The following is a 23,476-nucleotide window of genomic DNA, read 5'->3' as shown; positions in this document are numbered from 1 at the left end:
GTGGAATTGGTTTCACTGCTGACGGAGCGTTGCTGTTGGATGTGCAGCACTGTTTAGTGTCCGATGAATGTCTTCGCTATTCCTGAGGTTCAGCTCTGAGGTCATTAGCACAATCTATTGCTCTGTGGAGAGCACAGAGTATGAGGCTGTGCTCAACTGTGTTGAAGAGCCCAAAGCTCACAGAAGTCACTGTGACATTAAAACAGGAAGCGGTACTGACCCAGTGAGACAGAGGAGCATCCTTCTCTGAGTAGCTAAATGACCCGCTCCTCTCCCCTGCCCTCTACACCCCTCCCCCTTACATACTACTCATGGGATGGGATGCTGTTTATCCAACGGTAAGAAGGCTTGCTTCCCTAGCCACTGTGTGTGTGTGTGTGTGTGTGTGTGTGGGTGTGTGTGTGTGTGTGTGTGTGTGTGTGTGTGTGTGTGTGTGTGTGTGTGTGTGTGTGTGTGTGTGTGTGTGTGTGTGTGTGTGTGTGTGTGTGTGTGTGTGTGTGTGTGTGTGTGTGTGTGTGTGTGTGTGTGTGTTATCCAACGGTAAGAAGGCTTGCTTCCCTAGCCACTGTGTGTGTCTGTGATTCACTTGCCTGTGTGTGTTGTGTGTGTGTGTGTGTGTGTGTGTGTGTGTGTGTGTGTGTGTGTGTGTGTGTTGTGTGTTGTGTGTGTGTGTGTGTGTGTGTGTGTGTGTGTGTGTTGTGTGTGTTGGTGTGTGTGTGTGTGTGTGTGTGTGTGTGTGTGTGTGTGTGTGTGTGTGTGCGTGTGTGTGTGTGTGTGGTGTTTTAATAATACTTTTTCCCAAAGTCTCTGAGGCATTTAGAGAGCTAATAGCCTAATGACTTGTGGCATTCTTTCACATGACATTCCTTTGTCATGCCAATACTCTGTTTTATCCTACATCGATTGAGTGTGAAAAGGCCTATAAACAATATAATAGAGTTATGAGTTGAAACAGTGCCTAATGTCAGACTATTGTAAGTGGTCTTCCTTTGCGTTTGCCAAAACATGTAAGTAGGCTCTGTCTAATAGAGGCTACATGTAGCCTAATTTTCTCGTAATGTAAGGGGTTTCAAATACTTACGTACAATCTGTAATCATTTTTGTGTATATTTTTGTGTGGAAGTAGGAAGTGGGCTAAAACTCTGGTTTTGTTGAGCTATGTAGACTAGAGCCAAAACTCCATCTTGTTTCCTTTAATGGCCCAGTGCAGTCAAAAACGTGATTTCCTGTGTTTTATATACATTTCCACACTATGAGGATGGAATAATATTGTGAAATTGTGAAAATTATGATAATGCTCTTTTAGTATACGAGCTGTTAGAAAAGACCTGACATTTCTGCCTGTTTTGGTGGGATGTAGTTTTGGCCTGCCTGGTGACATCACTAGGTCGTAAATTAGTCAATAGACCAATAGGAAAGAGAGTTCCAAAACTCTCTGCCAATAACAGCTAGTTTTCAGTTTTCCCCTCCCCACTCAGACCACTCCCAGACAGTCCTAGCAAAATTCTTGTGAGAGAAATTGCTCATGTTATGAAGATATTTTTGTATGTTTTTGACCATTTTATTTTCAAACAATCACAGTAGGGTACTTAATTGTTACCCAGAAATGATTTGATATTAAGATTTTTTTAAATGACTGCATTGGACCTTTAAACAAGGCGGCATTGATCAGACTACCCACGCTGTGCGGCGCGCGCTAGTGTCTTCACTTTTGATGAAGGGGGACACGTTGAAGTAGCTATAGCTATAGGCTTCCATAGAAATTATATTTTTGTGACTGATAATCCATTTCCTAACCTGTCGTAATTCGTTAAATGAGAGGACAAAGACAGACAATGCTGCGAGTATACTGCTGATGATAAGGTAAGCGTTCATTGATAGACTTAATTATAATTACCCATCTGAGTTAATTAACGGTATAACCTATACTGTAGGTAGTAATTACTTTACCGATTAAAACGTGACTGATTTAATTTTGATTAAATATGCGACTGTTTTGTCCTCGAGCTCGCTATGGAAATGCAATTGATTTATGTATGGCTTTTGAAGTGCCGCTCATATTGCGAGTGTCTCCCCCAAATGAACTCGATCAGAAGCGTCTATTACCGCATTATGAATCCCTCAAGGGTTCAACTGTGGGACATGTAACAGAAAAAATCATATAGACTAGGTTTTTAAAAATTATATATGAAAGTTAACTGAATGTGAAACGGTGTATTTATTATGAACTCATCGGTGTTGGTCTATGCATCATCCATCCATGACGCTACATAGCCACCATCAGTCGGTGTCACACTACTTATAAAGGCTGTAGGCCGATTTATGAAGTCTTCATAAGCACTACATGGTCTAAATGCTTCATGTATCATTTATAAACAGAAAACTAAAATAAAGTGTGAAAATTTGGCATAACCATTTTCAGTAAGAATGTTTTCTGAAGCATATAGGATTTCTTAAGGGTTTATGAGGGCTTCATAATGCCTTAGAACATGGTTCATTTTGGACTGATGTTTTAAAGTTCTGGCAGGATTCAAAACAGAATTTATGCAGAACATGATACATTCTGTTTTCTTGGCATATAAATAACATCACCTAAAATGTGTGAACAGACAACCTATTCCATAGATATCCAAGAGGTCTGGGTCTTTATGGCACAGGAGGTAGTGTGGTTGTGTTTTGACAAAGAATCGCTGGTTCAACCCCCACTCCAGATATTCCACTTCAGTTGCTACATTCTGATGCTCACTTCAATTCTATGAATGTGCAAAGTTCCCCTCCTTCCCTTTGTTTTTCATAACTCTTATCTTTGGGACACAAAAATGTCAGAGTCATGATGATGTGATATGAGAGACAGTTAAGCCATAACATTCCATATCTCTACTGTTATATTATGCATGAGAACTTCATCTACCAGTCAATACATGTTTGGTATGCTTTGCCATTGATGTTGGTCAAAGCCTTGTCGTCTTGATCTGAGTGGAATGTTTTTGTTTCATTCAGGCCAGTGTTTGCCTAAGTTACATATATGAATTGGATTTTGGATCTGCCTCAAAGCCACATTGGCCATGTATCTAATTGGATGCTGTTGAACATTCTATTTCTCTGTGTATGTTTTGGTGATGCAGTTACGTTATGTTTATGATTGTTTAATTCTGTCCTCTGTGCAAAACATGTTGTGTGTGTGTGTGAGGGAGTTTTAGTTTGCTTAGTGAAATTGCATGCGTGTGTGTTTGGTTGTGCTCACTTATTTGTATGGGCATTTATGTTCTGTGTGTGTGTGTGTGTGTTTGGCCAGCTGCTTTTCTGTGTGTGGGTGGAGTGGTGTCAGAGGTCTGAGCCACTTACAGTTACTTCCTGTCTCTGCATAACGTTGTATAGGAGAGGGGGCGCTGGTCAGGAGTGATCATGTTTCTCCTCTCAATTCACACACACAAAACACACACACACAAACTGTGCTGCAGGCATGAAAATCATCTGCTCAATAACATAAATTAATTATCTTTTTCCCAACCAGAACTGTATAGGTAATGGACTGCCATAGGAATTGCCATGAAATAACCTAGAAAATGCCCTCTGACTCACTGTCATTAGAAGAAATGTCACTGAAAATATTACAGAAACAGCACTAGAAATGTGCAGGAAATTTAGGGGCAGAAGTCACTGATGCCAAATTGGACTCGCCCCATAGAGAATGTCCATGGTTTGTAAAGCTGAGAGGTCCTTTGGATTTCTCCACACTAACTAGTGAAGTTAGAGAGGCATGTCCTCAATGTCCCTCAGGGCCCTCATATACTCTCTCAGGTTTAGCACACCGTTCATTAAATGTTGAGATGTCGGATGTGCTCTGCTGATTTTTTGGGGGGAGAAAATGACTCAATATTCCTTCTCAAGTTCCTCGAAAATAGAGGAAGGGGAAGTTGTATTAGCTGAGCAATTCAGATCTGGGTGGATATTAAACACCTAGTTTAAAATCTAAAAGATATTAGAATATTTATTCTAGACTCTAAAGACTCCTGCTGTGAAGTGAAAATGTTAGTTTGAATAACAATTATATTTATGTCCTGAGGTCCTATGAGTACAGATTCAGTAAGTTGTGTGGGTATCTGCCATCTTAACTCAGGTCAGAGAGAGAGTGTATGGAATGTGCATAATGGTATCTAGGGACCCATTGGCATCGCAGCCAATGGTTGATGGGATTCTTTAACTTTGTCTTATGAAGCGGAAATAACACCACCTGGTAAGAGAATCTGCATTGGACTGTATCACTGGACGCAGAGCGGGAATCTGAGTGATAAAAGAAAATATGCAGAAATAAGATAGAAAGTTTGCACTTTTTAAAATTCTGATAATGTAGAAACGTAGTTACATTCTAATTTAATCTGTTGCGCATTGAGTTTTAAAATCCACAAAAAGTAATCAAACCATACCAGAGACTAATGTGGTTGGGATTCACACCAATTAAAAATTTTCCCTACGCATGTAGCTGCTTTTCTTGGTCCCAATTCCAATTAACCAGCCATAAATCCGAAGATTGTCGCTCATATAGTGAGGACCTGGCAGTTAACCTTCTCACGTTAAGCTTCTCACACTATCCTTCTGTTAGTAATGGCTTTAAATGCCGTATCTGGCTAGTCACTCACCCTCACTCATCAAATCAAATCAAACTTTATTTATCACATACAATTGTAGACCTTACCCTGAAATGCTTACTTACAAGCCCTTAACCAACAGTGCCGTTCAAGAAGAGTTAAGAAAATATTTACCAAATAAACTAAAGTAAAAAGTTACACAATAATGTAACAAACAACACAAAAAAAAACAAAAAAAAACGATCCCCATTGGCACTGTATAAATTGACTTAAAAATGCATCCCTCCTAAATCCTTCCCTGACAATGTAGCTTGTTCTGTTCCAAACCAAGTGGCGAGGCTGCAGTCGTGCTGAGACACAGACTCCTGATTGTAGCTTTAAGGGATCACAGATAGATGAAAGCATTGGGTGGTCCTTGCTTTCACTTATTCAATCACATCCCACTGGGCACATCACCTCATTTAAATGTGGATAATTGGGTAATATTAAGTTTAGACATTGATCAATGAGATTTACAACCTATATTCATTCACCTACTCAAAAAAACTGTCAAAAGTTAGTTGAATTTCCAACTATCTAAGCACAAGATACATCTCCTTCAAATGTTGATATTTGGTTGCATTGACAACCAAACACAATTCAATATCACTTTTGAAATACAAAAATACAATTTGAATTGTTAGATACTACTGCACTGTCGGAGCTAGGAACACAAGCATTTCGCTACACCCGCAATAACATCTGCTAAGTATGTGTATGTGACCAATAAGATTTGATTTGATTTGATAAATAGCCTATTAACTTGTCGACAAGTTAACAAATTATATGTTGGATTCACGTCTCCACCTCAACCAAAAATGAAAGTTAAAGAATGGAACTAAGCCATTAAGTCAATAAATATCATTACATTTTGAATCAACCAGAGCTTGAAACCCTAGGTGTATTGTATTGTCTATTTTTAGTTGAACTCTTGGTTGAATTTGAACAATAGCTGTTGATGACTTTCCAAATGCTATATAGGCCTAAATAGCATCATTGATGATATATGAGTGATAAAGTATGGTCACATTTAATTTGCTCTATTAAGCCTACCCTTTTGGAATGACTTTGATATCAACAGTGCATCTATTTCGTTTTTTAAGTGGAGATCTCTGTCTCAACAATCATTCTCACGATAGCACATTGGTAATAGTCTGTGACAGCTATCATAGCTAAGCAAGGCTTGCTTAAAACTCTGAATGGGAGATCAAAGAGTAGTTGTAGGTAGATCAATTCTCCAGTAGGAGGTGCTGCCCAGCCTATTGTTTTTTTTCAGATAGTGGATATAACATTGAAGATCTGACGTTGTTTTTGAAATTTACATTTGGTTACCATGATGCCATCATCGTGTGGTAGATATCACCCTCAAATGTCACCCTGCCATCATGTCACCCTCAAAATTAACAGTTTACGTTGATGGCTCTTTTTCAAATCCAATGTATTTTCCATGTAGATTCCACGCCACAATACATTGACAAATTACGTTGAAGCAACGTTGATTCAACCAGTTTGTGCCCAGTGGGATACTTGCACTCGAACAGGGCCTTGAGTGAATGAGGACACATTTGATGAGCATCTCAAGCAATGAGACGATGCATTTTGTTATAACATTTTGCACTGTGTTATATTCCAATGATGGATCTTTGATCAGGTGACTATATAATGTTTTTTCCCCCCAGACAATTTACATTTCCTGGAAGGCGACACTGTATTCATACATTATTCAGACATAGGAACCAGCATAGAAGTAGTGATCAAACCTAACTCATACCTCAGTCTCATAATGACGGATGTTCACTGTGACAATATCACACACACACACAAACACACACACACACCACACACACACACACACACACACACACACACAACAACACAACACACACACACACACACACACACACACACACACACACACACACACAGAGTTGGGGGAATGAACCCAAACAAAAACTGTACGAAATGTAAGAACATCAAAATGGATGATATGGAGGATTGTAATTACATAAAATATGTTTGACTGCGGCTCTATCTACTATTGAAAAGCATCCCTTATCCTTGAATAACAGGAGAATCTCCAGACTCATCATAATGTACTGAGTTCGCGACCACACATATCCAGTAAATTACTGTATCTCTGCCAGAATGACAATAAAACTGCTAACACAGACAAATTCTGTGATAACTGTCGTTTTGTGCAGGGTTGGCAGTGACAGTGGGGGGGGGGTTGTAGTTTCTTCCTGCCCATGGTGACAGGGCCCCTCACTAGCGTTTGTCACCATTTTTTTAAAGACCATCTCGTCGTGACAGCCACAGCCATTAGAAGATAATTAGGCTGAAATCTCCCTTCGCTCGTCATAAAAGTCCAATCAGTAGAGACGTTGATTCAATGTGAGGCGGCCAGCTGCCGAGGCCTGATCGTCTAGCCCATCTAGCCCCGGCCCTGATACCATTAATTGGACCTCTTTAATATTTATGGATCATCTTTAAGATAAGGAGATATGTATTTCTCTCCTGCTGAGCCCTTATTTCAAAGGATGGCTGTTCAGTGCTAGGTGATAACCCCCTGCCATTGTGCCTGAGAGAAATCTTGTCACATTTTGGCAGCTTATCTGCTAGGTTGCAGACAAGAGCACAGCATGTGTACAATTACAGACTTGGACCTCCTTCATTGAAGACAATGTGAAATAGCAAATAGGTAATTTTCTTTCTCGAGAAAGTCAGCAAATGTTACTATAACGTCAGCGTTAAGGAGTAGTCTTACTCTGGCCTCCCTCCTACTTGGGCCTCCTATCCTTTTTTCCAATCTCTTTTTTCTCTCTGTTCAAAGCTTCATTAAACTTTGAAGCTGCATATTTCCCTTCCCGGCCCCACTGCCAAAGGGCAGTGATGCATGCATCTAAATGGTCAGGGAGGAACCAGATAAGGTGTACTTGCAGTTTGCTTCTCCCAAAAAAGCATAATTTTATATTTAACAAAAACCTATCAGTTGAAAGTGATATTCAAACCAGTGCTTGTATCGGACCGGTACACAGTCTTGTATTGATTGTAGTCAGTCGTTGTTAGGGTATTGATGAGTATCATGTTACAGTCTCCCACATGAGACAGGGAGTGTCACATGTTTTTGTTTGAGATTAGGATTTTAGGATAGGCCGTCATATCAGGTAGGAGGGGATGTAAAATGGAGGTGTCTCTATAACAGCACACCAGAGTATCCACTATGAAATAATGAGGGTATCCTAAAATACAACTCAGCTCCCTCATATCTTCTGACCTTCTCTATCCACAGATCTCACCAGCCGAATGCACTGAGGAGGATTTAGAGCAGGATTGAGTGAGGAGGAACTCTCTCAGTTCTGTACTCGGGATTATTGGGTGTGGTTTAGGGCAGAGCTGACTTAGCCAATCAAACCTGAGGAAGTTCCCCTGACAGCCTGCTGTCCTAAGGGGGTGACTGTTAGATCTGCTTGCACCTACAGTATTCCTCTGATCCACTGGGCCCTCCAGCCGCTCCCTGGTCTCTGATGGAGGGCAGCCCAGAGAAGCAGAAGCCCAGCCCGCGACACCGGCCCAAACCCAGGGGCCCCTCCACACTGACTCTGGGCCAGTCCCGCAGCACAGAGGACCTATCTGAGGGCCTCCCCAGGGCCAACTTCAGGAAGGGCTTCTCCCTACGTAACGTCAGCCTGTGTGTGGTGGACGGGGTCCGGGACATGCTCCAGAGGAGCCGAGGAGCCTCTCCAGAACCCCGCTGCAGGCTCAACGGGGATACGGGAGGGTGTTGGAGTCCCCGCCTGCTGCGTATGCCCCGGGGATCCCGCAGTGCTGCCCTGAGGCCCCTGCCAGCTGAGGTGCAGAGGGAAGGAGCCCTGCGTTACATGGTGGCGGACGACTCACACAGCATGGGCAGCAATGCTCAGTGGCAGAAGTGTCGTCTGCTGCTGAGGAGGATGAGAGGAGGAGGAGAAGGAGGGGTCACTGAAGGGGAGGGGGGCTTCCTGCTGGAGTTCTATGTGCCGCCCAAGGTAGGTTCCCTGGTCCGTGTAGTAGTTGGCTTGAGCTTTGATTGGTTATCTCAAACTGTGAGAAAGGCACAAAGCAGAACCAATCAGTAAAAAAGCACATCCTCTTCATTATCAACGCATCGTTCCAACGACATCAACATAGCCTTTCCAGACTCTGAAGTCAGGAGTACTTCGAGTTAGGTGTCAGCCACTAGTGAACTATATGAATTTTGGTAAAACTACCAGTGAAAAATAGATTTCTAACAGTGATGCAGTGCTAACTTTAACTTGTCTTTTTTCTCTGACCCAGTCGTCCAAGCCCAAATTGAGTGTTCCTCTGACAGCCGTAATGGAGGTGCGGACCACCATGCCCCTGGAGATGCCAGACAGGGACAACACCTTTGTCCTCAAGGTCAGCTTTACTTGTAATCTCAGTACATTTTTATCACAAGTGTACAGTTGAAGTTGAAAGTTTACATACACTTAGGCTGGAGTCATTAAAACGTGTTTTTCAACCACTCCACAAATGTCTTGTTAACAAACTATAGTTTTGGCAAGTCGGTTAGGAGATCTATTTTGTGCATGACACAAGTAATTTTTCCAGCAATTGTTTAGAGACAGATTATTTCACTATCACAATTCCAGTGGGTCAGAAGTTTACATACATACACTACTTTAAACAGCTTGGAAAATTCCAGAAAATGATGTCATGGCTTTATAGAAGCTTCTGATAGGATAATTGACATAATTTGAGTGAATTGGAGTTGTATGTGTGGATGTATTTCAAGGCCTACCTTCAAACTCAGTGCCTCTTTGCTTGACATCATAGGAAAATCTAAAGAAATCAGCCAAGACCTCAGAAAAAAATTGTAGACCTCCACAAGTCTGGTTCATCCTTAGGAGCAATTTCCAACCGCCTGAAGGTACCACGTTCATCTGTACAAACAGTAGTTAGCAGGTATAAACACCATGGGACCACGCAGTCGTCATACCGCTCAGGAAGGAGACTCGTTCTGTCTCCTAGAGATGAACGTACTCTGGTGCGAAAAGTGCAAATCAATCCCAGAACAGCAGCAAAGGACCTTGTGAAGATGCTGGAGGAAACGGGTACAAAAGTATCTATATCCACAGTAAAATGAGTCCTATCTTGACATAACCTGAAAGGCCGCTCAGCAAGGAAGAAGCCACTACTCCAAAGCGCCATAAAAAAGCCAGACTACAGTTTACAACTGCACATGGACAAAGATCGTACTTTTTGAGAAATGTCCTCTGGTCTGATCAAACAAAAATAGAACTGTTTGGCCATAATGACCATTGTTATGTTTGGAGGAAAAAGGGGAGGCTTCCAAGCCGAAGAACACCATCCCAACCGTGAAGCACGGGGTTGGAGGCATCATGTTGTGGGGGTGCTTTTGCTGCAGGAGGGACTGCACTTCACAAAATAGATGGCATCATGAGGGAGGAAATGTATGGATATATTGAAGCAACATCTCAAGACATCAGTCAGGAAGTTAAAGCTTGGTCGCAAATGGGTCTTCCAGATGGACAATGACCCCAAGCATACTTCCAAAGTTGTGGAAAAATGCTTAAGGACAACAAAGTCAAGGTATTGGAGTGGCCATCACAAAGCCCTGACCTCAATCCTATAGAAAATTTGTGGGCAGAACTGAAAAAGCGTGTGCGAGCAAAGAGGCCTACAAACCTGACTCAGTTACACCAGCTCTGTCAGGAGGAATGGCCCAAAAATTCACCCAACTTATTGTGGGAAGCTTGTGGAAGGCTACCCGAAACGTTTGACCCAAGTTAAACAATTTAAAGGCAATGCTACCAAATACTAATTGAGTGTATGTAAACTTCCGACTTCAACTGTATGTAGGCGTTATGACATAACAGTCAGGGTTACCAAATGCTCTGTATGATGCAGATTTGCGTAATGAACCAAACAGTGAATGACTGGCTGAGTACAGTGTTTATGTAGTTAATTGAGTCCCTCACTCTGTATACACTTGTCAAACACGTCTTTTGTAGTCATCAATGTCAATGCTTTGTGCACAGTGAGTGATAAATATACAGAGATGCAGTTGACAGAGAGACAAATAGTCGGCTGAGGTAAACCACAGACCATATTGTTCAGCTAAGCTCTTGTCAGTAGGCCAAAAGAGGCTTCTAATATGGTACCATCAAGATATGTTCTGCTACATTCACTCAATTATAGGTTGGCCTATATATAGTATATATTGAAATGATCTTATATTCATCAGTGACCTTCAGCCCTGTAAGAACTACGTTTGATAGATAAATATGTGCTGTATAATAGAACTTAACCATCTATATAATTTGGTTTCTTTATACACCTATTTAATACTCTCATATCTACACAAGTGTCTATTTGATTTTGAATGTGCTAATATTGTGCCTAATCCAATGCTTGTGTTGCAGGTGGAGAATGGAGGAGAATACATCCTGGAGACATTAGACTCCCTTCAGAAACACTCCTGGGTGGCTGACATTCAGGACTGCATAGACCCGGGGTAAAGAAAAATACCATTACACTTGCTTCTCTGTGATCTAGGGGTGAATCTTAATGAAGTCTACAAGTGCAGGTAGATTCCTTCCCTTCTCTCTGTTCCTGCACTGATGTGAAAGCAAAATCCCAGTGGGCAACCACGATATTGCTTTCATCTACCTTGTCTTTTCAGATTGACAGAAGACTTGAGGTGTACCCCATATAGATGATTTTATGCAGTAACAATCAAACCAGTTCCTTCTCATCCCCTGTTTTAATGTGTTTATGTCTTCTTTGTGCAGGGACAGTGGAGATGACATTGAGCTGACGTCTTGTCCTCATGGCCAGTTCCCCTCGGTGTCCACCTGTAACTGTGAGCTCACGGCTCGTGAGTATTTATTCACTTTAATTGGTAATGGTAACTCAGCATCTGACTGTATAGGGTAACTTTCTCTCCATGCTCTCTCTATGTCCACCCAGACATACCCAAGACCCCTCAGCACCGTGCTGGTCCCTGTGGCCCCTCAGGGCCCCGCTTTCGGACCCTGTTGGCCTCCCCTTTGCACCCCACCCATGTCCCCCTAGAACGCTTCCTCCAGTCACTGGAGTCCAACAGGCCTGGAGCAGGTAATGGCCAGCTCTCTATGTGGAAAGGCTGCTTTTTGCTAAGACAATATTGTGAAAAAAGGTGCTTATATTATGCTTCTCACCCGTAGGTGAAGGAACACCACGCTCTGAGATGGACACCTCTCTGACCTGCTACCCATGGTTCCACGGTACACTGTCTCGAGTGAGTGCTGCTCAGCTGGTGTTGGTGGGCGGAGCCCGGAGCCATGGGCTCTTTGTGATTCGCCAGAGCGAGACGCGCCCGGGAGAATACGTCCTCACCTTCAACTTCCAGGGCAAAGCCAAGGTACACTCAGACGCAACCTGGTTCCAAACTAGTCTCTTTATCTGGCCGGCTGCCCATTCACTCAGGGTTTGCGTCACAAGGGCAAAATCTGTCTGTATTTGTCATAGCCCTGCACATGTAAACCACATGCTTCCCGTGCTGAGTATTGGCCATATGGCCTTGATTCATTAAAACAATTATTCACCCAAAGATTCCCTTGTATTCCCCTGCTAGTTCACCCAAATGTATCTAATCTTATGGACACATGAAAGTAGTCTAGCAACGACCCAAGATGTGTGTGTTTACTAAGCTACAGCTTAGCATTAGCATTGTTGAACGCAAACCAATGGTAATGGTAGAAATACCTAACGGCATGCCTCTACCTCTCTGTGAGCAGCACCTGCGTCTGTCTGTGGACTCTCAGGGCCAGTGCCATGTGCACCACCTGTGGTTCCAGAGCGTGGGGGACATGCTGCAGCACTTCCACTGCCACCCCATTCCGTTGGAGTCTCGCGGGGCTGCAGATGTCACGCTGCGATGCTACGTCCAGACACAGCGCAGCCGCCCAGGTAACACATGGGCTAATGCTGTCTTACTGTTTGAGATATGTCAAATGTAGGCTATTATGATTATAATAATGTCCAACATGTCTAGTGCCCAAAAACAATCCCTGCATTCCTTGATTCCTGACCCATATCTAACCTCTCATCTTAAATGTGTTCAGTCAAGCATTTACATTATCGAAGCTACAAAAAGGGTTACCTAGCCGAAAAGTGGTTTTCAAAGAAAAAGTAGTTTCAAGCCGACAAAGGAGTCTTTTAGGAAAGATCCACTGGACTAGGCAAGCATAAGGAATTGAGGATCACTCTTCCAGGCTGATGTCTTTTTGATGATTCGCCACAAGGGAAGGGAGAGGCGAAAGAGACAAAGGGCACTTTTAGTTGTCCTAATCCCCTTTTCTCTGGTCCTCCCTCTGTAGGATTACCTTCTTTACTCAGTGCTGCTCTCTCTTCCCTCACCTGCTCCAATTGTAGACAATCCTCTCACTGTGGCCAGTACTCAATTGTCATACTCAAGTAAAAGTCTAAAAGTATTTGGTTTTAAATATACTTAAGTATCAAAAGTAAATGCTAAAATGTACATAAGTATCAAAAGTAAAAGTATAAACCATTTCAAATTCCTTATATTAAGCAAACCAGACGGCACAATTTTCTTTCTTTTTTTTATTGACGGATAGCCAGGGGCACACTCCGACACTCAGACATAATTTACAAACGAAGCATTTGTGTTTAGTGAGTACGCCAGATCAGAGGCGGTAGGGATGATCAGGGATGTTCTCTTGATAAGTGTGTGAAGTGGACCATTTTCCTGTCAAAATGCAACGAGTACTTTTGGGTGTCAGGGAAAATGAATGGAGTAAAAAGTACATTGTTTTCTTTAGTAATGTAGTGGAGTAAAAGTTGTCAAAACTGTAAATAGTTAAGTACAGATACCCAAAAAACGACGTATGTAAAAATACTTTAAAGTACTACTTAATTACTTTACACCACTGGTAACCCCTCTTAGTGCCAGCCTTTCTGATTTAATTTGGTCTCCTGTTTTGATTTCTACTGAAATATCCTCCTTCACAAATCCTTCCCTATGGATCACTAAAACCAGTCCTCTTGTTTTGTTTTTATCTTAAGATGTTATTTTGTACTATTACCCCCTGAATATAGAACATAGAATATCATATTATTGTAATTGCAATTTCTGACTTGATGCTGCTGTGCTCCAAGCTAGATCTATGGTAGCCTGATCCACCATCCTGACTGCTGCGTTTTATTTTAGTTTCACAACAGAATGTAAGCTTGCGAAATCAGGATTGTCGAACAAGGTTAGATCTATGGTGCATTTTTCTGTGTTTCTAACATGTCTCGTGTATCCGTTGGGTTCCTCTTTGCAGAGCTCTGTGTGTCTCGGATGTCCACCCCTACCAGAGAGCCTGGCTGTCGGAACGGCCTCCACCAATTGGCACAATTCTTTCCCGGAGTCTTGCAGCCAGTTGGTGGATCTGTGGACTCTCCTCTCCCCCCCAGTTCCCCTGCTCTACCCCGCATTCTGCCTCCCTTCCCCAGACTAGAGGATGGGGGTGATGGGGGCTTACGGAGTCGCAGTGGCAGCATAGAGCATCTTCTACCGCCCTCTGGTGGCTCAGCTGATGAACAGCAGGAGACTGAGGGAGCACAAAGAACAAGAGCAGTAGAGAACCAGTACTCTCTCTACTGAGGAACCTTGACGTCATCTATGACTCTGACAGCATCAGGATCAGATATCTGTTTTGTCAAATGGATTTTGCAGGTGGTGGAACAGGTTTGGAGAGCCTTTACGCACAAAATATATTGATGAATAAAAACAATATAGTGGTTTGATTCATGCTGAAAGTTGTCATATTCAAGTTTAGTCCCTGAAATATTGGATGGTGATAAAAAGTGTACAACAGGGGTTGAACAATAGTTATAAATCTACCCTAATCCTCACTAATCATGGAACTGTATGACAACAGTCCAGTCGTCGTGAACTGTGCTCCAGGCTCCAGGTTTAACCTGCTACGTGTGGTCTGAGTTCCATAATGATTCAAATGGCTACATGCCCCAAATTATTCCACAACGTTAGCCTACTATGACCCACTAATGCTAGCGACCCTCAGGAAACACACAGACGTGACAGAGTAAAGAAAGGTAAGGTAATGGAATGATGCCAAATGTAAGCTACAAGAAAACAAACACTAAAGTGATACTTGTAAATGTATCTGGGTATTACTGACAGTGGCTCCTGATAGATATTTATGTTAATATTTAACATGATACACATTGTAAAGAAAATGGTGAAAAGCCCAGGCGTAAGCTGTAATTAAAACATTCTAAAGCGCATACATCAACTCGGCAGGTTCAGCCCTACAGAAGCTTGGGTCTCCAAATTTCATCCATACAATTTATGAGGGCACAATTAAAATGTTGAATAACGGCACAGCTATTTATAGCCTATTTCACTGTCGAAAAGAGGCCGTAAATCATGTCATGTTGATGTGGTTTTCAGTTTGCTTCCATATGGCTGGTTTCACATTCGTCTCCAGGGATCATAAGGAAAAATCATCTAAAACAATTGCTGTGCATTTACAATCCCCTTCTCCAAACGTATTACTCATTTACCTAGCTCTTATCAATAGTTCTTATCAAGTTATACATTACAGTGAATGGAGAATGCTGTTATTTCTATCGGGAAATATTGTTATCTCTAATCGCTCAACCTTATTCATGGTTTCCTCGCCACACCATTTCTTAGACCTCCCCCTCGAATGAATAGCATGCTATTCTCATGCTTAACTTCAAGGTAAGAATACACATAGAGCTAAAAGTGCATAAAAAGGAAGTAACGTTCCATTTACGCGCGTTTAACTCTGGTCAGAATCGGGTAGGAATGGATGGGGACGTGCAGTGAACTTGAGATAACGACTTGTGATAGTTGTCAATGTCATGGAATCTCAGAGCTAACACATGACAAGGAAGAAGAGGATGATACACCCCAGTGGATGGAACTGTTATATTCAACCTCATCCTCTTCATCCCTCCCAGATCTGTCATCCCCTTTGATCAAAAGACTGTGGCCCCGTGTCTGTACCATAATAAATTGATTCTCTAGTGAGTTTCATAAATCCCTTGGCTGCATGGAGTATTACCATTAGTCAACAGGGAGCAATATTAATTTGGAATAAAAACATTCTTACAGAAATGCCACTGTGCTTGCTACTATGAAATGTTGGTGTACCTACCTGAATAAAATTGTATCAAATGCAAAAGAAATGTAAAGGCCCAGTGCAGTCAAAATGTGATTTTCCTGTGTTGTATATACAGTGCATTCGGAAAGTAGTCAGACCCCTTGACTTTTTCCACATTTTGTTACGTCACTGCCTTATTCTAAAATTGATTAAATAGTTGTTTTTTTACTCTAGTCACCCAAGTTATAGACTGCTCTCTCTGCTTCCGCACGGCAAGCAGTACCAGAGGGCCAAGTCTAGATCCAAAATAACACCTAGTTTTCAGGTTACATATCCCTCCCATCAGGCTCGTCCAATTAGGCCCCTCACTCAGACCACTCCGACAGTCCTAGCAAAATTCTTGCTTGAAAAATTGCTAAGAAGCTATTTTTGTTTCTTTTTGACCATTTTAATTGAAAACAATCAATCATAGTACGGTACTTTGAACGTTGACCCAGAAATTATTTGATAATCGCTAGGTTTCCATCCAATTGGACAGATTTATGTGAATAGTCTAAAATCTGCATAAAAACAATATGCGCATTTTCCCACCAGAGGTGTTAACATCAAATTGACTTGTTGCAGATAAAAGCCTGTGCGTGATGAGGTAGTGCACATAAAAATACATTTTGTGGTTAAATTCTCATGTACCAAAAAAAAAGGATTTCAATCGCATTTTGAACTCTACTGATGATTTTCTCACAAAAAATAGCGTTATATAGCAAGTGTGCCCACTCTGGTATTGGCAAGTGCACTAGAGTGTACGCATAATTTATATGATAAGATTATATGGACAAAAGAGCGATAAATATTATTTTTTTAAATGTACGGCAGCCAAGCATCGATTATCATGTCACCAGAATAAGACCCTAGATATTTATTGGAAAGGAGCATTAAGCTCATCATCTTGCACTTTCAACACCCTGTGAAGTTCATTATCATTTATTTAATCTGTAGTTTAATAAACTGCATGCTTTCCCGATGAGTCGTAGTGGAAGGACCACACAATGTCATCGCGTGACTCCAAGTTTACTTCGGTATGATGGTTATTATATCAATATTTGTGCAAAAAAGCATTTCCAACGACATTTCTTGCATAATTCATTTTACGACACAAAAAGATCTCACCTTGTCTAGTGTTTTGTTTTGCCGACATTTGGAAAGTTTACTGAAAAAAAATCTGTTTCCATCAGGCCTTTCATTTAAAAAAAAATTCTGACATGTACTTTACGCGCATAAAAGGTTGGATGGAAACCTGGTTATTGAGATAAAACGGCTGCATTGGACCTTTAAAGAACATTTTTTGTCACACTGTCCCCTCTAATTCAATCAAGATGCTGTAGGAGACATCTGGTGTTAAAAATATTTGACTACACTACACTAACCAAACACTTATTATTATTCCCCATATTTTAAAGTTCGGTCTTTTAAAATATATACTTACAAGAACATCAATGCATTGCCATTGGGATAATTATAACTCTACTGCCTCTGTAAATTTGCTAACTATAATATTTTTTATATATACATTAAAGCGACCTCAAAAGTAGTGTATATTAGTTCATCAAACATGAATAGGACTACATTTTGAAGTCTGAAAATGTCTGACACACATTGGTCACGTGCATCTCTACTAGACTGAATTGTAGGGCCGGGACGATAACCAGTATCGCGATACTCGTTATTATCGTGGCAAGAAAACAAAACACGAAGCAGATTTCTTCTTTAGGAAAACAGTCCTACTGTTCGAAACAAACATTATGTTGTCATCCAGAGTCACATTTATTTATTTTCCAAGCTTATAGCACACAATATTTTACATACAGCAGGTTTTTAAAAAGGAAGGGTCTGCTTCAAGTTTTGCCATATTGCAATACTCGTATCATCCCGGCCCTACTAAATTGATGCATCTGTAGGAGAGAAAATAAACACTAATTATTCTGAACTGTGTAGTACCCATTTTTGTACGGTTCTACAACACTGGAAAGTGCTGCTGTAACCCTTATGATTAACCCTCTTTGTACTCAGTGTTGTATCAATAGTGACACATGCTAATAAAGACCCAAGTGACATTCCTTTTTCATGTGCTTCCATAAGCACACTTTTAAAATAATTTATTCATCTTAAATACATTAAAAGTGTTGAGGCAGGGAAAATGACATGAGATTGGCCATACATGTTCTTATATCAAATATCTTAAAGGCACATTTCAACTAATTTACTGTACACAAAGTTATCTTGTCTCTTACTGATCTTACATTTTATTATTTCTGTACAGAAGCCCACCCAGTACAGAAGCGCTTCAGTGCACTAGTCCGTTGCAGGAGTCTCATCTAAACTGAATTACCAAACGTTTTCTCAAAAGCACCTTTTCACCCAGCTACAACTGCTGCTCAGCTGGCTGACACCTAGCTCTCAAACTCTAGGCGGCATTCTGCTTTATCCTTACAGGTCTCAACCATTTGCTTCGCCCACGACTGCCTCATGTGAAATACAATCCAGACACTGTGTTTCAACGTTTAGAACCGTCAATAATGATGGCTTGCGATACGGCTTTCAAAACATATGGCCCATATCCTTCGTCAGTGAGAAAGAATCCTTCAAATAAAAAATATACTTACCTATAGCAGTTTTGCAGATTCATACCTCCATCCGACGAAATTAAACTTCTACTACACTTCCCGAGTTATGCTTACGCACAGGTGTTCAGAGCATGCTAGATAGCTAATAGATAGCTTCCGTCTGTTTTCCTTAAACAAGCGCTGTAACATGGAGATATGCCTGTGTGGGAACCATAATCCTATCAAGGTGTGTATCAATTTATCCTTTTTTTAAAGTATTTCTCACTGATATAAAAGATAAGGTCCTTATGCTTCCAAAACCATATCGGAAGCGATGCGTGTTAATGTTCAGACCGAGCAGCAGGGATCTTAACAAAACTCCCTTACAGAAGACGCCTTCATTCAATGACTCTTATGTGTAATGTAATGGAACTGAGAGTCATGATCAAGAGCTATCTGATGCCAAGGTCCAAACTTGTGCAGCCAGGTATCATCAGCTTACTTCCCACACTTAAAACTGTGCTCATGACATAAAATTCACTTTTCACAACTTTTTAAAAGCCAAGTTGAATCATAGCACCATATTGAACGTTAGCCTAATTAACCATTGCACCGTTCTGCAATTCATTCAACACTGCAGAATCAATCAAAACTGCAATATAGGCCTAAACCAATATGCTTTGGTTCCTCACTGCATCACTTCCTACATCAAACTTCCAACAATTTCCATTTTAAATAAATATTTATCTTTTCTAGTGAAAGATATGCAAACACACAAGTGGTACAGTGCAGTCTTGTGATTGTGGAGCAGCTCAACCCAAAGCACCAGTAATCACTCAATCATCAGCATCTATTACATCTATTACAGTATTATTATTAACATATATTCTTAGGTTAAACAGCTTTCATTAGGACATCTGGATACAGCAAGAATGGAACAGATGGAAACCAATCAAGGGTGTGTCAAGTTGGCACAAGGTATGTCCCTTACCATTGCACTCAGGCTTCCCATATAAATCATATAGTGTAGATGAAAAGAATACCCTCCTATGCTTGTCCTGCGTCAGTTTGCAAAATCAATTTCCTCCCTGTTTCAAGTTGACCAGAATAGACACTGCTATTATGACCAACACTCCCACAGCCATCTCCATCATCTTGCCCATCTCCTGGTCTTTGATGGCCTCTTTCTTCCTCATAATCTCCTCCTTCCTAACTCGCAGCTCCTCCTCTCTCAGGAGCTGGGATTTATAGTGGGATTTGATGAAGTTGTCAAAGTCGAAAATGTTCTTGCTGTCTATCCCCAAGGCGGAAGTCTGGCGTGCCTCCCTCGTTGGCTGAGATGAGGAGCTCTTGGTGTCCTTCGCGGAAGGTTTGCTCGCTCCAGTAACGTCTCCCTGACTCAGAATGCCTCGGTCGTATTTCTTCCTCAGCCCCTTGTTGCCCAACACGTTGTAAGCCTCGCTGATGTTGGAGAAGCGGTTCGTAGCCTCCTCACTGCCTGCATTCTTATCTGGGTGGTAGACGAAAGACTGCTTGTAGTAAGCCGTCTTGATCTGAGCTTGCGTGGCGGTTGGCGACACTTCGAGGATTTCATAATATGCCGTTCTGCTTTTATATAGGGGCTCATACATGTTGCCGTTGCCATAAGGTCTCACAAATAACTGCTCATGAGACTGTCGCAAACTAAAGCTCGATTGTCCGATGGCAAATCGCACCATACACAGAGATCTTCTCTGCTCGTGCCTGGTTTGAGTTATGGTGGCCGTCACGAGACGGTTTCTTATCCAACTTGAAGCTCTAGAGGCAATAACATGGACCTGTGTGTCGGCCAGGTGTGGTGAACTGAGATAAAACCACCTTGAAGCACTATCGAGTACTCTTATATCCTCACTGTCTGACAAGTTATTCCTCCGTGCAGAACCAAACTGTAATATCCCCTCACCGCATTTTGATATAAGATCGTGGCAAAATCCAATCTTAAATCCACCGTCGGTGAGTCTGATGAGGACCCTTGAGTTCTCAGTTCTTAAAGTCTCCTCAGGAATTCCGAGAGACGGCAACCGTGTCCAGTTGCCGGGCCGGGCTGTATTATCATGGTCATTTTGAGCTTCGCCAGACCGATATTCTGTCAGCAAGCTTGTGGCTTGTATTGCGCCTTTAGCTTGGTTGCCCTCAATCCTCAGAGGCAACTGATGATATGTGTTTTGAAGAATTCTGTAGGCCCCATTACTCAATTTCAGTCTGACCTCCGCCATGTTTGCAAGGAGCTAATAATAACAATTCCAGTTACAGCAACGGGCCAATAAAAACCTTGGTACTTGGAAAGCGCACAGAAAGTAGCCAATCAAATGTGAGAAACATGTTTGAGACTCATCACAGCGTTACGTCATGGTAATTACGCAACATTTGTTTCTGGGGTATCTGTACTTTACTGTAGTATTTATATTTATTACAACTTTTACTTTTATTTCACTCCTAAAGAAAATAATGTACTTCTAACTCCGTACATTTTTCCTGACACCCAAAAATAGGCTACTCGTTACATTTTTTATGCTTAGCAGGACAGGGTAACTGTCAAATGTACACGAACATCCCTGGTCGTCTCTACTACCTCTGTCTGATCTGACGGACTCTCTAACACACATGCTTCGTTTGTATGTCAAAGTGTTGGAGTGTGCCCCTGGCAATCTATCAATTTAAAAAAAACACGAACATTATGCCGTCTGGTTTGCTTAATATAATGAATTTTAAATTATTTATAATTTTACTTTTAATACTTAGGTATATTTTAGCAATTACATTTAGCCTACTTTGAATACTAAGTATATTTAAAACCAAATACTTTTAGACTTTCACCCAAGTTGTATTTTACTGGGTGACTTTTACTTGAGTCATTTTCTATCAAGATATTTTTCTTTTTGACAATTGGGTACTTTTCCCACCACTGGTTTCTATGTGTTTGATGCAATTCCATTTGCTCCGTTCCAGCCATCATTATGAGCCTTCCTCCCTTCAGCAGCCTCCACTGCTCTACAGGTACACCACAGACACTTATATTTCTCTCTGACCCATTTTTCTCAGGTCTCCCCTCACTTTCTGATCTTTCTTTTTGACCTCTGGTCTCTCTATCTCTGTTCTCTGAACTCTATCTAGTCGTTGACTTCTCCCAGAGCAGATGATCTTGTCTCTCGCCTTTATTAGTCTTTGACTCCTCTCTATATGAAAAGGACAAATATAAGCACCCACCTAATTATTATATTACATGTGGTGATTCCTCATGAAAGCAGGACAAAATAATACCATGATATTTTGGGATTTTCAGGAAATGTAATCTATAGAATGTTCCTTTGGAGGAAGGATTGTTGACACACACTCTCTGACATATTTATTTGGACAGTGAGGCTAAAACGTTTAATTTGGCTCTATACTGCAGCACTTTGGATTTGAGAGCAAATGTTTCATAAAAGGGTATTTTCATTCATATCTGTTTTACCATTTAGAAATGAAAGCACTATGTATCTAGTTCCCCCATTTGAAGGTGACATACACTACCGTTGAAAAGTTTGGGGTCACTTAGAAATGTCCTCGTTTTCCATGAAAACATACCTGAAATAAGTTGCAAAATGAATAGGAATTATAGTCAAGACGTTGACAAGGTTATAAATAATGATTTTTAATTGAAATAATAAATGTGTCCTTCAAACTTTTCTTTGTCAAAGAATCCTCCATTTGCAGCAATTACAACCTTGCAGACCATTGGCATTCTAGTTGTCAATTTGTTGAGGCAATCGGAAGAGATTTCACCTCATGCTTCCTGAAGCACCTCCCACAACTTGGATTGGCTTGATGGGCACTTCTTACGTACCATACGCTCAAGCTGCTCCCACAACAGCTCACTAGGGTTGAGTTCCGGTGATTGTGCTGGCCACTCCATTATTGACAGAATACCAGCTGACTGCTTCTTCCCTAAATATTTCTTGCATATTTTGGAGCTGTGCTTTGGGTTATTGTCCTGTTGCAGAAGGAAATTGGCTCCAATTAAGCGCCGTCCACAGGGTATGGCATGGCGTTGCAAAATGGAGTGATAGTCTTCCTTCTTCAAGATCCCATTTACCCTGTACAAATCTCCCACTTTAACACCACCAAAGCACCCTTAGACCATCACATTGCCTCCACCATGGTTGACAGATGGTGTCAAGTACTCCTCCAGCATCTTTTCATTTTTTCTACGTCTCACGAATGTTCTTCTTTGTGATCCGAACACCTCAAACTTAGATTTGTCTGTCCATAACACTTTTTTTCCAATCTTTTTCTGTCCAGTGTCTGTGTTCTTTTGCCCATCTTAATCTTTTCTTTTTTATTGGCCAGTCTGAGATATGGCTTTTTCTTTGCAACTCTGCCTAGAAGGCCCGCATCCCGGAGTCGCCTCTTCACTGTTAACGTTGAGACTGGTGTTTTGCGGGTACTATTTAATGAAGCTGCCAGTTGAGGACTTGTGAGGCGTCTGTTTCTCAAACTAGACACCGATGTACTTGTCCTCTTGCTCAGTTGTGCACCGGGGCCTGCCACTCCTCTTTCTATTCTGGTTAGCGCCAGTTTGCGCTGTTCTGTGAAGGCAGTACACCTTGTTGTATGAAATCTTCAGTTTCTTGGCAATGTCTCGCATGGGCATGGAATAGCCTTCATTTCTCAGAACAAGAATAGACTTACGAGTTCCAGAAGAAAGTTATTTGTTTCTGGCCATTTTGAGCCTGTAATCGAACCCACAAAGTCTGATGCTCCAGATACTCAACTAGTGTAAAGAATGCCAGTTTTATTGCTTCTTTAATCAGCACAAACATTTTCAGCTGTGCTAACATAATTGCAAACGGGTTTTCTAATGATCAATTAGCCTTTTCAAATGATAAACTTGGATTAGCTAACACAACGTGCCATTGGAACACAGAAGTGATGGTTGCTGATAATGGGCCTCTGTACGCCTATGTAGATATTCCATGACAAAACAGCCGTTTCCAGCTACAATAGTAATTTACAACATTAACAATGTCTACACTGTATTTCCGATCAATTTGATGTTAGTTTAATGGAC

General features: G+C 41.4%; 2 protein-coding genes across 2 annotated transcripts; one reads left to right on the top strand and one right to left on the bottom strand.

The window, feature by feature from the left end:
- The first annotated feature begins 1,485 nt into the window (after nucleotides 1–1,485).
- LOC111982087 (SH2B adapter protein 2) lies at nucleotides 1,486–15,918 on the top strand. The gene is made up of 9 exons (XM_024013636.2): nucleotides 1,486–1,863; nucleotides 7,918–8,653; nucleotides 8,943–9,044; nucleotides 11,072–11,163; nucleotides 11,441–11,526; nucleotides 11,619–11,765; nucleotides 11,855–12,051; nucleotides 12,428–12,599; nucleotides 13,976–15,918. Exons 2-9 carry the CDS (start codon nucleotides 8,153–8,155, stop codon nucleotides 14,296–14,298), a joined length of 1,620 nt encoding a protein of 539 aa, XP_023869404.1. The 5' UTR covers nucleotides 1,486–1,863; nucleotides 7,918–8,152; the 3' UTR covers nucleotides 14,299–15,918.
- A 1,679-nt stretch (nucleotides 15,919–17,597) lies between these two features.
- On the bottom strand, nucleotides 17,598–20,644 carry LOC111979970 (uncharacterized). The gene has a single exon (XM_024010666.2). It carries the CDS (start codon nucleotides 20,640–20,642, stop codon nucleotides 19,464–19,466), a length of 1,179 nt encoding a protein of 392 aa, XP_023866434.1. The 5' UTR covers nucleotides 20,643–20,644; the 3' UTR covers nucleotides 17,598–19,463.
- Between the last annotated feature and the right edge of the window lie 2,832 nt (nucleotides 20,645–23,476).

This window comes from Salvelinus sp. IW2-2015, linkage group LG20 (genome assembly GCF_002910315.2).
Source record: "Salvelinus sp. IW2-2015 linkage group LG20, ASM291031v2, whole genome shotgun sequence".
NCBI classification, from domain to species: Eukaryota; Metazoa; Chordata; class Actinopteri; order Salmoniformes; family Salmonidae; genus Salvelinus; species Salvelinus sp. IW2-2015.
Note: the sequence above shows the minus strand (reverse complement) of the source record. Positions and strands in the feature narration are given on the sequence as shown.